General features: G+C 21.8%; 4 protein-coding genes across 4 annotated transcripts; 3 read left to right on the forward strand and 1 right to left on the reverse strand. All coding sequences in view use genetic code 6, as the record gives it.

The window, feature by feature from the left end:
* Nucleotides 1-517: 517 nt before the first annotated feature.
* On the forward strand, nucleotides 518-1171 carry TTHERM_00059020 (BAAT/acyl-CoA thioester hydrolase carboxy-terminal protein; the record flags this gene model as incomplete). Its single annotated transcript, XM_001007634.2, has 1 exon — nucleotides 518-1171. The coding sequence occupies exon 1, from the start codon at nucleotides 563-565 to the stop codon at nucleotides 1169-1171; it is 609 nt and encodes a 202-aa protein (XP_001007634.1). The 5' UTR covers nucleotides 518-562.
* Nucleotides 1172-1855: 684 nt separating this feature from the next.
* TTHERM_00059010 (hypothetical protein) lies at nucleotides 1856-3304 on the forward strand (the record flags this gene model as incomplete). Its single annotated transcript, XM_001007633.1, has 1 exon — nucleotides 1856-3304. The coding sequence occupies one exon, from the start codon at nucleotides 1856-1858 to the stop codon at nucleotides 3302-3304; it is 1449 nt and encodes a 482-aa protein (XP_001007633.1).
* Nucleotides 3305-4135: 831 nt separating this feature from the next.
* TTHERM_00059000 (transmembrane protein, putative) lies at nucleotides 4136-7606 on the reverse strand (the record flags this gene model as incomplete). Its single annotated transcript, XM_001007632.2, has 5 exons — nucleotides 4136-5632; nucleotides 5686-6284; nucleotides 6346-6646; nucleotides 7143-7412; nucleotides 7511-7606. The coding sequence occupies 5 exons, from the start codon at nucleotides 7604-7606 to the stop codon at nucleotides 4136-4138; spliced, it is 2763 nt and encodes a 920-aa protein (XP_001007632.2).
* Nucleotides 7607-10259: 2653 nt separating this feature from the next.
* TTHERM_000058959 (hypothetical protein) lies at nucleotides 10260-11060 on the forward strand (the record flags this gene model as incomplete). The annotated part of the gene is made up of 1 exon (XM_012795515.1): nucleotides 10260-11060. The coding sequence occupies one exon, from the start codon at nucleotides 10260-10262 to the stop codon at nucleotides 11058-11060; it is 801 nt and encodes a 266-aa protein (XP_012650969.1).
* Nucleotides 11061-11664: the final 604 nt, after the last annotated feature.

An 11664-nucleotide genomic window follows, 5' to 3' on the forward strand; every position in this document is an offset into this window, starting at 1 on the left:
TTATTTATGAGCATATATTAATATATGATTATATTATTAAATTGTAAGCTTAATCAGTTCTTTTATTTTTTTGATACTTTATGTATAAATAACAAATAAGATTTATTTTTCTTTATATCAATTATAATAGAAAATAATTTTAAAATTTACTATAAAAAATGCTTAAATGTCTTTTTAAGCAATTAGGGAATAAAATTAATTAAATAAAGTTTTGATGTTATCATTTTATTTAATTAATCAGCATAAATATTAAAAATTGTAACATAATTTTTTTATAGTTTCCTCTTCATTTGATAGTTTTTTTTAGTAAACTACATTTAGGAATGATTATTTTATTTGAGATTTAACATTTAGCATAAATAGCACATTTTATAAGTTAATAAAACGTTTAATTTACAATGTTAAATAAAAAAATAAAATAAATTGGTTTATTAACCAAAATTTAAAAATTTTCTTTGTTTATATTATTTGTGTGTATGAAATTATGATTAATAAATATTATATAATTTATTTTTAACAAAATTTTAATAATTTAAGAAAAACTAAATAATTGAGCAATCAAATGGATAATTAAAAATAAAAAACGACAAATAAATCATCTTTTATAGTGATTTATCTTCATGGATTTAAATCTTCAGGTTACTCTCCTAAAACAGAATTACTAAAATAGGAATTTGCAAATTTTATATCTCCATCTTTGCCAATATCCCCATTTTTGGCTTGCGATACTATTGACTAGCTTATTTAAAACTTTAAACAGTTTTATTAATAAATTATTCTGATTGGAAGCTCATTAGGAGGATTTTATGCTCTATCTTTTTTAAATAAATATCCAGATTTAATTAAAGTAATATTAATTAACCCTTCTGTGCATTGTGAATAAGCTCTATCAAAGCACTGTGGTATGCATGTTGATTTTAGAAACTTTAAATTTGAGTGGAATCAAACCCATGTTGAGGAACTTGAAAAAATAAAAGCTAATTAAATAGATATTGAACTTTAAAAGAGAAATATACTTTTACTTATATAAAAAGGTGATAAGGTTATAGACTATAAAGAAACACTTTAGTTTTTACCTTAAGCTTAATTAGATATAGAAGAAGGAGGAACTCACTAATATGAAAATATATAAAATAAATTTTAGATTATGAACTAATTTATTCAATCTTGAAGATCTAAATATTTTAATTAAAAACTTAACAAATTTTATGTAAATTAATATGTAATTAATTTGTCATTTCGAGAAATTGCTTTGTGTTTTTTATAGTTATTAAAAAAGGTAAATTTAATTAAATAAATTAAAGTCATTTAAAAAATAATTACTTTTTCCATGTTTTTTATTTCGTTAGTTTTATTATTTAAGGTTTTATGATAAAAATATTTACTATAAAATTAATAATATCTTTTAATAAAATTATTTATAAATATCTTTGTTTGAGAAATTTTTTACTTTTAAGAATATTAAAATTAATTAAAAAATGAATAAATATTCTTACCTTATTTTTTATATATTATTAAGAATTCAATTAGATGTCGTAGATGCAAACTAGTTTCCTGCAGCTAACATCAATATTGTAAAGAATAAATATCTCAATATGCCCTCTTTCACTTCTGATTGATATCTTTATTATTCCTAATTTATTATTAAGAATTCAATTATTGATATCTTAATTATTTAAATAGCTTTCTTAAATGAAATTATTTTTTAATTTTATATTTTAAAATCAATTTATTTAAATTAGAATTTTTTAATTCTAAATCAACTAAACACTCTTTGTTTTTGAAAATATCAAATTATCCAATTTTTATTATTCAATTTTCTCTAAAAATTCAAAATTTACATTGATTTAAAGGTATGGATAAATTAAAATCTAACAGCTATAGGTAAAGATCCTTTAGTAACTAAGGAATAGTTACAATCTAAAATAAATAAAATATATATCACAATCTGAATTAAAACTTTGAAAACTCCTAAAACTAACGCTAATAGCAGTCCAACTCAATTCTTTAGCAGTAACAGAGCTTGTAAAACTAATATCCCTCTCATGATTCTGTTAAATAAAGCCAGTAATATGATTGTAATCGGAGAACATCTTTGAGCTAATTAAAAGCATCTCTAGGACTCACAAACAACAATTTATAAGAAATTAATAAAAGCATTAGTATTGTGCAAAATTATAGACCTGAATTCAATTCATAAAAGGGAAATTCCCCAAAAGTGAATAATCAAAACGATAGTTTTCAATCATCTTTAGCCCAATATAACCAAATGAGTTATTAACAATTAAATTAAAGCTAAAATATGCAGTTTTGTAGAAATTTTATTGAATTTTTAAATACAGAAGACTCACAAAAATGGATTTAAATAACTAAATATTTTGATGAACTCTAAGATATGGTAATAATGAAACTATAACATAGCTAAATATATGATAGATCTTAAAAAATATTGTAATTTATAACTTTGAATGCTGAGTTTATTCCTAAAAAATTTGATATTTTAATGAGCTGTGTGATATAAGAATTTTAAAATTTAAGAGATTTTTATACAGAGATTTAAGAATTGCTTGGGGACTCAAGGGATATGCAGAATGTAGACCAAAATGATAAAATATATGAAAAATGGTTGAAGTAAATTCAAAGTATAAGTGATTAATATTATAAAATTCTAACAAGACATGTCTAGTAATTTTCTACTAAAAACCAGCTAATGACTAAAAAATATGAATTTGATAAAATAAAAAACAATTAAAATAAATTCAATCAATAATAAAATGTATTTGATCAACATAATTAATCAAATTATAATTTTATAAACTAAACATTTAATATAAACAATAACAAAGAGAATATCCCAAAAGGAATAACTTTAGAAGACTATTAAAAACTGTAGAAAGAGAGAATTCTTGATAAATACTCTAATGAGAATACACTAAATTTAAAAATTTAATAACTAGAGAAACAAGTTAGATAATATTAGAGTATGCTTTAAGCTAGGTCTAAAGAATTTGATATTTGCAAGTAAGAAAAGTCAAAAGCAATCGTTAAAATAGAAGAGCTTGAAAATAAGCTACACGACCTTGAAAAAAATATATAATTTACTGATCCTTCAAGGTTCAGCTCTTTAAGGACTGGAGAGAGCGAATATCTAATTAAGAGACATGAAATAGAAAAGAATGAATTAAGAAGAATAATAGAGCAGAAAAATCAGGAAATTAAAAGCTATAGGATTGAACTAGAAGGAATACTAGGAGAGATCGAAATAACATCAAGAAGAAATGCAAATTTAAACCAAAATAATTGATCATATCTAATAGATATATTTATCAAAATAAAATTAAAAAATATATTATTAATTAAAACCTATAAATGCATAAAAATTATAAAATTTAATTTAATTAAATAACCAAATAGAATTTTATTACATTTTTTAGTTAAATTTAAAATATTGTTTTAAATAAAAAAATATCTCATTTTTTCTTTAAGAATTATTTCATTGAAATTATTGAAGTTTGTAATTAAATAAGCAAATAGTTAAAAAAATAATTATTATTAATTTATTTTTTATAATATTGTTAAAAATATATTCAAAATTTTTAATTGATTAAATTTGTTTAATTAAAAAATTTTTTAAAAATTTTAATTTAATAAATATTAATAAAATTGTAAGTAGATAATATTTAAATTTATTTATATTTTAATATTTTTATTACTTAATGTCAAGCTAAATATTAAGATTGATTTAAAATATTATTAGTTGATTGTTGAATCAGTTTAAAAATTAAATTATTAAATAAATATTTTTATAAAATAGTAAAAATAAATATAATATATAAATATACTCTTAAATTGCTAATATTAAATTTATTAAGAAATAAGTAATATTTAAGTTTAATTGTTTTAATTAATTGCTATGGTTTTAGAAAATATCATTTTAATTACAATTATTTATTGCACAATAAGAAAGACGCCGTGAGAATGAAGAATAATATTTGAGAATAATAGTTGTTTACAATTTTTTTATTAAATATTTTTTGTTTATAATTTTATAATTAATTATTAATTTTGCTTATAAATTTATTTAAAAGTTTTTAACTTGAAGGGACTATTTTTTAGAAAAGAATATTAATTTGTTTCACATAATTTATACCTGCTGTTAGTATTGCTATTAAAATAATTTAGATGGAGATAGAGATTGGAATTTATTACGGTCCTAGAAGTTAATATTGTTATTTTGGAATTGGTAGTTAATTGAGTTATCAAATTAGCAGATGCTGTTACTGAGAGAGTTAACTCCATTACAAAATACTATTGATTCATCATTTATTTTTTAAGATAAATAAGTAATTGAAGAAGTGCTGGCATACTATTGCCTGTCGAAATTGATAGATGCTTAATAATTTTGATTATTATTATGTAATTATACTGTTTATACATTTTTTTACTCTTAGCAGAAATGAGGTGGAATATAATTGTTGTTTGAATTACTATTATAGTTATTTTCTTAAAAATTCTACTAATCAAATTATTTAGATTATTGTTATTATCTATTTAAAGTAAATTCTTTTATTCTATTTTACTACCCTTCTATATCTAAATCATTTTTATGTTCAACTAATTGTGATTTAAAGCTATCTGATAAATAAGAGTTTTTCATATTAATTTCATCCTTTGACTATTTTTTATTAATATTGTTTAGTAAGTCAACAAAGTCTTAGTTTGCAGGAGAGTTTGATTTAGGAGAATGAACTATAAGACCGTTTTCTATGTCTGATTTTATAAACTTATTTGAAAAAGCATGCTTGGGAATTTATGAATCTGTTTAGATTTTTAACTTTTTATTAGAGTTTAAAGCATTAGCTAACTAAATGTTATTTGATTATTTTAGTTCATCATAGATATTGCTGGCAGAAGCTATAGATTTTATTTCACTCAAATTATTTTCAATAGCACCAATTTAATTAAAGCGAGTGTATTATTCCAAAATTTCATTTTTAGGAGAATGGAGTGAAATTGAAGCATTTCTCTTTCTAGAATACTCCTTAGAAAATTTACGAATATTATTTTGTAAACTAATTTTGCGATATTTTGGAGTTGTTTATGTATTTTAAGTTGTTTTTTCGTTCAAGAAAAATTAGCTTAAAGTTGTTATATAAGAGTGATTGATGGAGTTTACTCCATTTAACATTTCACTTAAGTTTGGTTACTCATTTTTGGTAGGAGTCTAGATCAATATAGGTTACCCTTTGTTGATAAAATTTATCCAGTTTTAAGTTTTTTCATATGTTTTTTCTTCTAAATTTATATACATGCACAAAAAGATTTTTGTTTTATTTTATTCAGAGTTAAAGCTAATCTATATTTCTTGAGGGCTGATTTTTTAGACAAATTACTAAAATATACTAATTTGCTTTCTACTGGAAAAATCGTTAGAAGATAGATTCATCCTTTTAAATAAGTCAACTTGATAATTACCCAAAAGCTGAATTTCGAACATAATGTATTTGTTACAGATGTTTTTCAATGTTATTTAAACTTGATGTCTGCTGTTTTCAAAGCAAGAAAATAAGCTAATTAAGCAATACTTCATTAGAAGGATGTTTGATTTTACATTCAAATCATTTACGTTGTCCTTAATTTATAAAATTAATATTAATAAAATAAACATATTTCAATTTTTTTTACTTCAATTTAATAGTGATAACATTAAAATAAACTCTAAATCTAAGAGAAAACATCTTTGAATTTAAATGTTTGAAGAGGAATATCTCTTGGGACATCGACAAAAGTAAAGAGCTAGTTAATGAAATATGAGCTTATCTTTTGAATTTCAATTAATTTAGGATGAATTTTTTAGCTTAGAGATGTATGCAAAGTCTATTCAAGCTTGCAAGATATGGATTTAAGATTATCAAATATCATAGAGCACAGATTTAATTATTCATTTTTCTTTTTGCTGCTTTTTTAATATTGAGTTATATCTTCGAATGCAATCAACAAAAGAGGAGATTCTGCCATAAATATAGGAGTCATTTCAAATCTATATGTAGTTTCGTCTTCCAATTCAGCAAAAACAATTTAATTTTCATTTATTTTATCTCTTATTTTATTCAGGTTTTTAGCATCCTTTAGCAACTAATTATGACGATTAAGCAAATGATTTTTCATAGTAATTTAACGCTTATTAATCATTTTTGAATCATTTATTATAATTAGCTTCTCCAACCAATCTTTTAGTTCATCACTATTTCTTATTCCCATTTCTCTTACTTTTCTATTTTGACCTTAAAAATATAATTGAAATTATTTATTTATTTGTTTATTTTGAATGTGTAAATAAATTACTGTAAATTTAGATATTATGGGTTCTAACTTCAAAGTTAGTGATTAAATAATTAATTGGCATTACTGAATCAACAATATGCTCCCACTTACTAAAATTTTAAGAAAAGATATAAAGCTGACGGACAACTCTATAAAAAAAATATTTGAGGCATAAAATAAGCAAGACTATTGTTATCTAACTCACACAAAGTACAGCTGAAAATGGATTAATATAAATTAGCTAAATAGCTGTGAATACAAGAGCTTAAGTGAATTCTATTATAAAGATCTAGCTATCCAAAAGAAGCATGCATAAAATAATCTAAACATTTTAATAATATATTTTTAATTTATTTTGATTAAATAAAATATTATTTTTTATTCAAAAATCTAAGTTATTTAAAACGAAATTTAAAATGCATTTAAATAATTAAAGATGCCTATTTATAAATTGATCTTCTCAAAATATCAATTAAGTATAGATTATTGCTGAAAGAATTTTTAGAGAAATTTATAAAGTGTATTTTAAGAGTAAAAATTTTCAATCTTTTAATCACTTTGGTAAATGCAAATTGACCATACATACATGATACTTTATCTTTTTTATTTGATTATTGAAATACAAATTAAAAAAAATTAAAATCTTTGTTTATTCTTTTTTTTTTTTGATTAAATGTTACGTCTGAAGGTTATTTCGTATGATATTACAATTAATTTAATTTAATATATAAAAAATAATATAATCTTTACTTAATTGATTGATTGTAATTTTTAATCACACATTTAAATGTTATATTATAAAATAATAGGGAATTTACCTAAGCGATGATAGTCACATGATTGTTGTTGTTTACAATAGATAATTAACTTGAATAGTATATTCCTATAAAAATTTATACCATAATTTAAATAGCAAAGCACTATAAAAGACATATATAATAGCGTGCATACTAGAATCCTAGCAAAAAGCAAAAAGATATTCCAGATACTGTTAAGTATATATAGTTGTGTTCATCATAGATAATTTGAATAATAGGAAATATAGTTGTAAAAAAGCAAAAAATTTTCCATGACATGAATCTTAATTTCTAATTTTAAATAAAATTTGTCAACAACATTATTATTGAATTATTTTAATCCCTGCTAGCATAATTATGATATGTTAGCACTTGAAAAAATTTTTTACTTTATTAGAGATTGTTTCTAAGAAGTGGAGTTCATCTTCAAAGTTTTTAAAGTAGAGAAAAAGCTAGTTAAGTGGATTAAGTGATTGATAGCGCATATATTTTATTGATTAGTTTATTAGAATTGTTGCTGAATTGAGTTCTTTTGAAAATATGTTTGCTAGAGTTATTTTTTTGCAAAGTAAAATTAAAAGACACAATTTACTTTTAATAAACAAATAATGTATTATTTATTATCTAATGGTATGAGTTAGCAGTAATGTAAAATTTTGTTTGATTTCTTTTTTTTCTTTTTATTATTACTTATAAAATATCTATTAAAAGATTCTAATTCACAATGAAAACTTTTATAATATTAATTAATATCAATATTAACCTTTGACTGAAAATTGAAACAAATATATTGCCAATTCTTTTAAATTTCTATTGTAAAGATAATTATTCTGATAAAACATCGATTTATCTTACGTAATGCTATTTGTTGATTCAAATTAAGCGAAAATTATTAAATAAGTTCCTCATAGTCGTCTCATAATTATCATAAATTGTTATAATTGCAACAAAAAAATAGATGTAATTTATATTTTCTATGCATTAGATGATGATCAAAAATACGTCCTAAAAATATCAAATAATTACGTAAATACTGAGTTAATCTAATTAAAGTCGCATTTTATTGCTGCAAATTTTAAAATATAAATGAACAAATTTATCCAAAAAACTTTCGTCTTTGATGCTTTTTCAAAAATATTTAGTTTGTAATATCCTAATAGAAAAATAAATTAATTGTCAACACATTATTAATAATTGCTAATAATTTTAGAGAAAAATATTTATATTACATTTTTACTAGAACTAAATTAAAAAAACAAATGATTTTTGTTTCAAAATATGCTGTTTTAGAAAAATACTAAATAATAAAAATAATTATCTTCAATAGATAATAGAGAAAGAGCAAAGACAATCCTAAAATTACTTTTTTATTTGTTTGCTTGTTTATTTAATTGTTTTTTGGATATTTGATTTTGTTTTTAGTTTACTTTGTCATACTTGTAAATTAAAATTGGAGGAATTTTTAAATAATTTTAAATATGAATGTAATATAAAAATATAAGACCAAATTTTTATGAATTAATTTTATACCATCTAAATATTTTTTACTGATTTTAAGAAAACCAAATGTTTTTTGCCACATAATTTAATAATTTCGGTAATTCGATCATATTTAAATTTTGTTATTAATCATTTTTATTCGCGTCACAAATTAGATTCAGCTAAGATTGCAAACCAACAAAAATTTAAATTAAAATACGTAATCTATATCTATTTAGTTAAACATTTTGATCTTTTTCAATTAAATTTTATCCACAAACAAAAGAGATACATTTTTCATTTACATATAAGTATTTTATTTTTTTATAAAAAAAACTGGAACACCATCACACTAGTAGTGCTTATTCTTCATATTTTAAAAAAATTTAAAAATGCCTGCGGAGGGGATCGAACCCTCGGCCTCGAGATTATGAGACTCGCGCTCTAACCAACTGAGCTACACGGGCTTACTATTATAAGTGCAGCTTTAATTTTAGTTTAGGCACTTCAAATCAAACAAGAAGGCACTTCAAACTAATCTTTGAGCAAAAATATTAAAAATAAAAAATGATATTTTATCTGTTATAAGTCATATGAAATTTTGAAAGATATATCCTTTATATTTAAATCTATTTTTAAAACATAAAAAATGAATTGTTTTAATCAATGTTCTTTCACTAAAACAAATCTGATTTAATTATTTACAAACAAAACAAGAAAAATTATTTATGAAAATAAATAAAAAACCTTTATTTATGCTATCATGTTTGTAATATCTTTTTATAGAAAAAATTTTGATATCAAATATTTTTTTTCTATGATGATATTAAAAATTTTCTAATTGTTCAAACAAAATAATAGTAAGCATTAATTATTTCAGCTTTTTTGACTTTTTTATAAAAAAATACTGCACTAAATAAATATAAGAATATAAGTACAAAAATCTGTGGAGTACTTAATCTGTTTAACTATTAAAGACAAAGTATTTGAAAAAAAATATATTGTAATTTGATTAAATTAAATAAAATAAAAAGAAATATAAGTAAGATAAATTTTAAAGTTAAATAGAAAAACTTTTCAATAAATGTGACTTTGAATAATAATTTAAGTATTATTAAAAATATTCAAGGAAAATAATTATATACTAATATAATTGATAAATCAATATAAGCAACATATTTATATATACTACACTTTGCTACTTTAACAATAAATTGATTGATTATTAGAAAAATAGCCTAAGATAATAATTTGAATTGAGATGAAATAATGCTATGAATTAATCTCTTTAAACAATTAATTGAACTTGAATATATATAGTGAATGAATTTCTGAATTTATAAATAAATTTTAATAATAAAAGTTAACTAAAATATAATTTTTATAACATATCTATTTTATTTGTCAAAAGACTGAAATTAATTACATACAATAAATTATGTTAAGTAAACTCATTTGCAATATTCTATTTAAAATTTTTATTTTAATAGATTAATTAATTATTTTTTTGCTATTCGATATTAATTATTTGAGTTCAACTTAAATGAGTGGTATTTTAGATTTCTTCAAATAAATCACAATGAAGGTTTTTTGTTGATAGAAAGATTCTTGTAATAGCAATCCAAAGCAAATATTAGAGCAGTTGAGCTTATTAGCATCATGAATGAATAATCAAGACCATCACTTTCTTTATATTTTTTGTGGAATTCCTTTTTCCATTAACCAAAGAAGTATTTTAAAAGGAAACTTCCTAATAGATTAGCTTCAGATGTGCAATATGTTTCAGAAAATTTCTCAAACACTTATTTCCACTTATCAACAACTATATTGTAAACTTTAAAATATGAATTCTTACTCTTTCTATCTAAAATTCCTTTTGTAAATACACTCATGAAAAACACAACCATTGCTGCATGCAGACCCCACATATTTCTAGGCATTCCAACATCAAGAGATAGGAAAACAATTTTATTTATACCATTTTCTGCTAATTTCTATAAAAATGATGGCAATATTCCTACTAATTGCTTAGGATTTTCTATAATACGCTCTTTGATTTATGTTTTAGCATCAAAATTTAATAAATTTGTAAAGGGAATCCATTTCACCATTTCAATATTTCCTTATTTAAATTTAAGCTATTCTGTTCTAGCTGTATTTAGAACTACAAATATATGTGCTCTACTGTATACTTCTCTTTATATTTGTTCGCTCTATCTTGACTCTATTCTTCCTGTGTAAAAATTTTTAGGGAGAGCTCCTAAATAGAGTGTAGAACACCCATAATCTTGTAGATCTAAACCACTATCATCACGAATTGAACGAAAAACTGCCTGTAAATCATCCTGCCTTTTACCTTCACATTTACCTCCTAAAAAACGAACTTGTTGGGAATACATATCTGTAGTGGAAATAGAACTAACTGAGCGTTAAGCTACCATCAAGTCATATTTAATTTGATCTCCATCATCCCCAAAAATCTCGCTAAAATATTTTTCAGGAAATCTATCTGTTATATAATGGTTTTCATCTCTCTTACGAATGGCATTCAATTAATTCTATAGCTTCTACAAAACTTCCTTGGGCGTATCTAGCGAAGGACGGAATACTAAACCAACAGATGCCTGTAGTTTTGTTCCAAAATTATATAATAGCTTTTATGATTTCCTTTGTATTTCCTAGGTAATTATATGAAGAATTTCAGTTTAGTTAAGTGAGTTAATGTCAACAACAGGTTTCTCCTTTTTTTGGCTTCCTTAGTCTTCCATATTAAGTATGTTTAGCTATTTTTTTGTCTAAATTGTCTATTGCTATTAATAAATATTTAGGCGTTCTACCCTATTTTCAAAGATTTTGATTAAGAATTTTAATATTTATTTTAAAATTACGAAATGTATTTAAGATTAATTAAAAGGAGATGATGTTTTTAACAAACATAGTTATTAAAGATCAGCTACAGTAATAATATGATAAAATCCCAAGCAGTTTATTATTTAACTCAAATAAAAAATCTTTTTTTTATAAAATCATGCAGATATCTTACATCTAAATAATGAAGAAAGCA

The sequence above is a fragment of the Tetrahymena thermophila genome, assembly GCF_000189635.1.
Source record: "Tetrahymena thermophila SB210 genomic scaffold scf_8254811, whole genome shotgun sequence".
NCBI lineage: Eukaryota > Ciliophora > Oligohymenophorea > Hymenostomatida > Tetrahymenidae > Tetrahymena > Tetrahymena thermophila.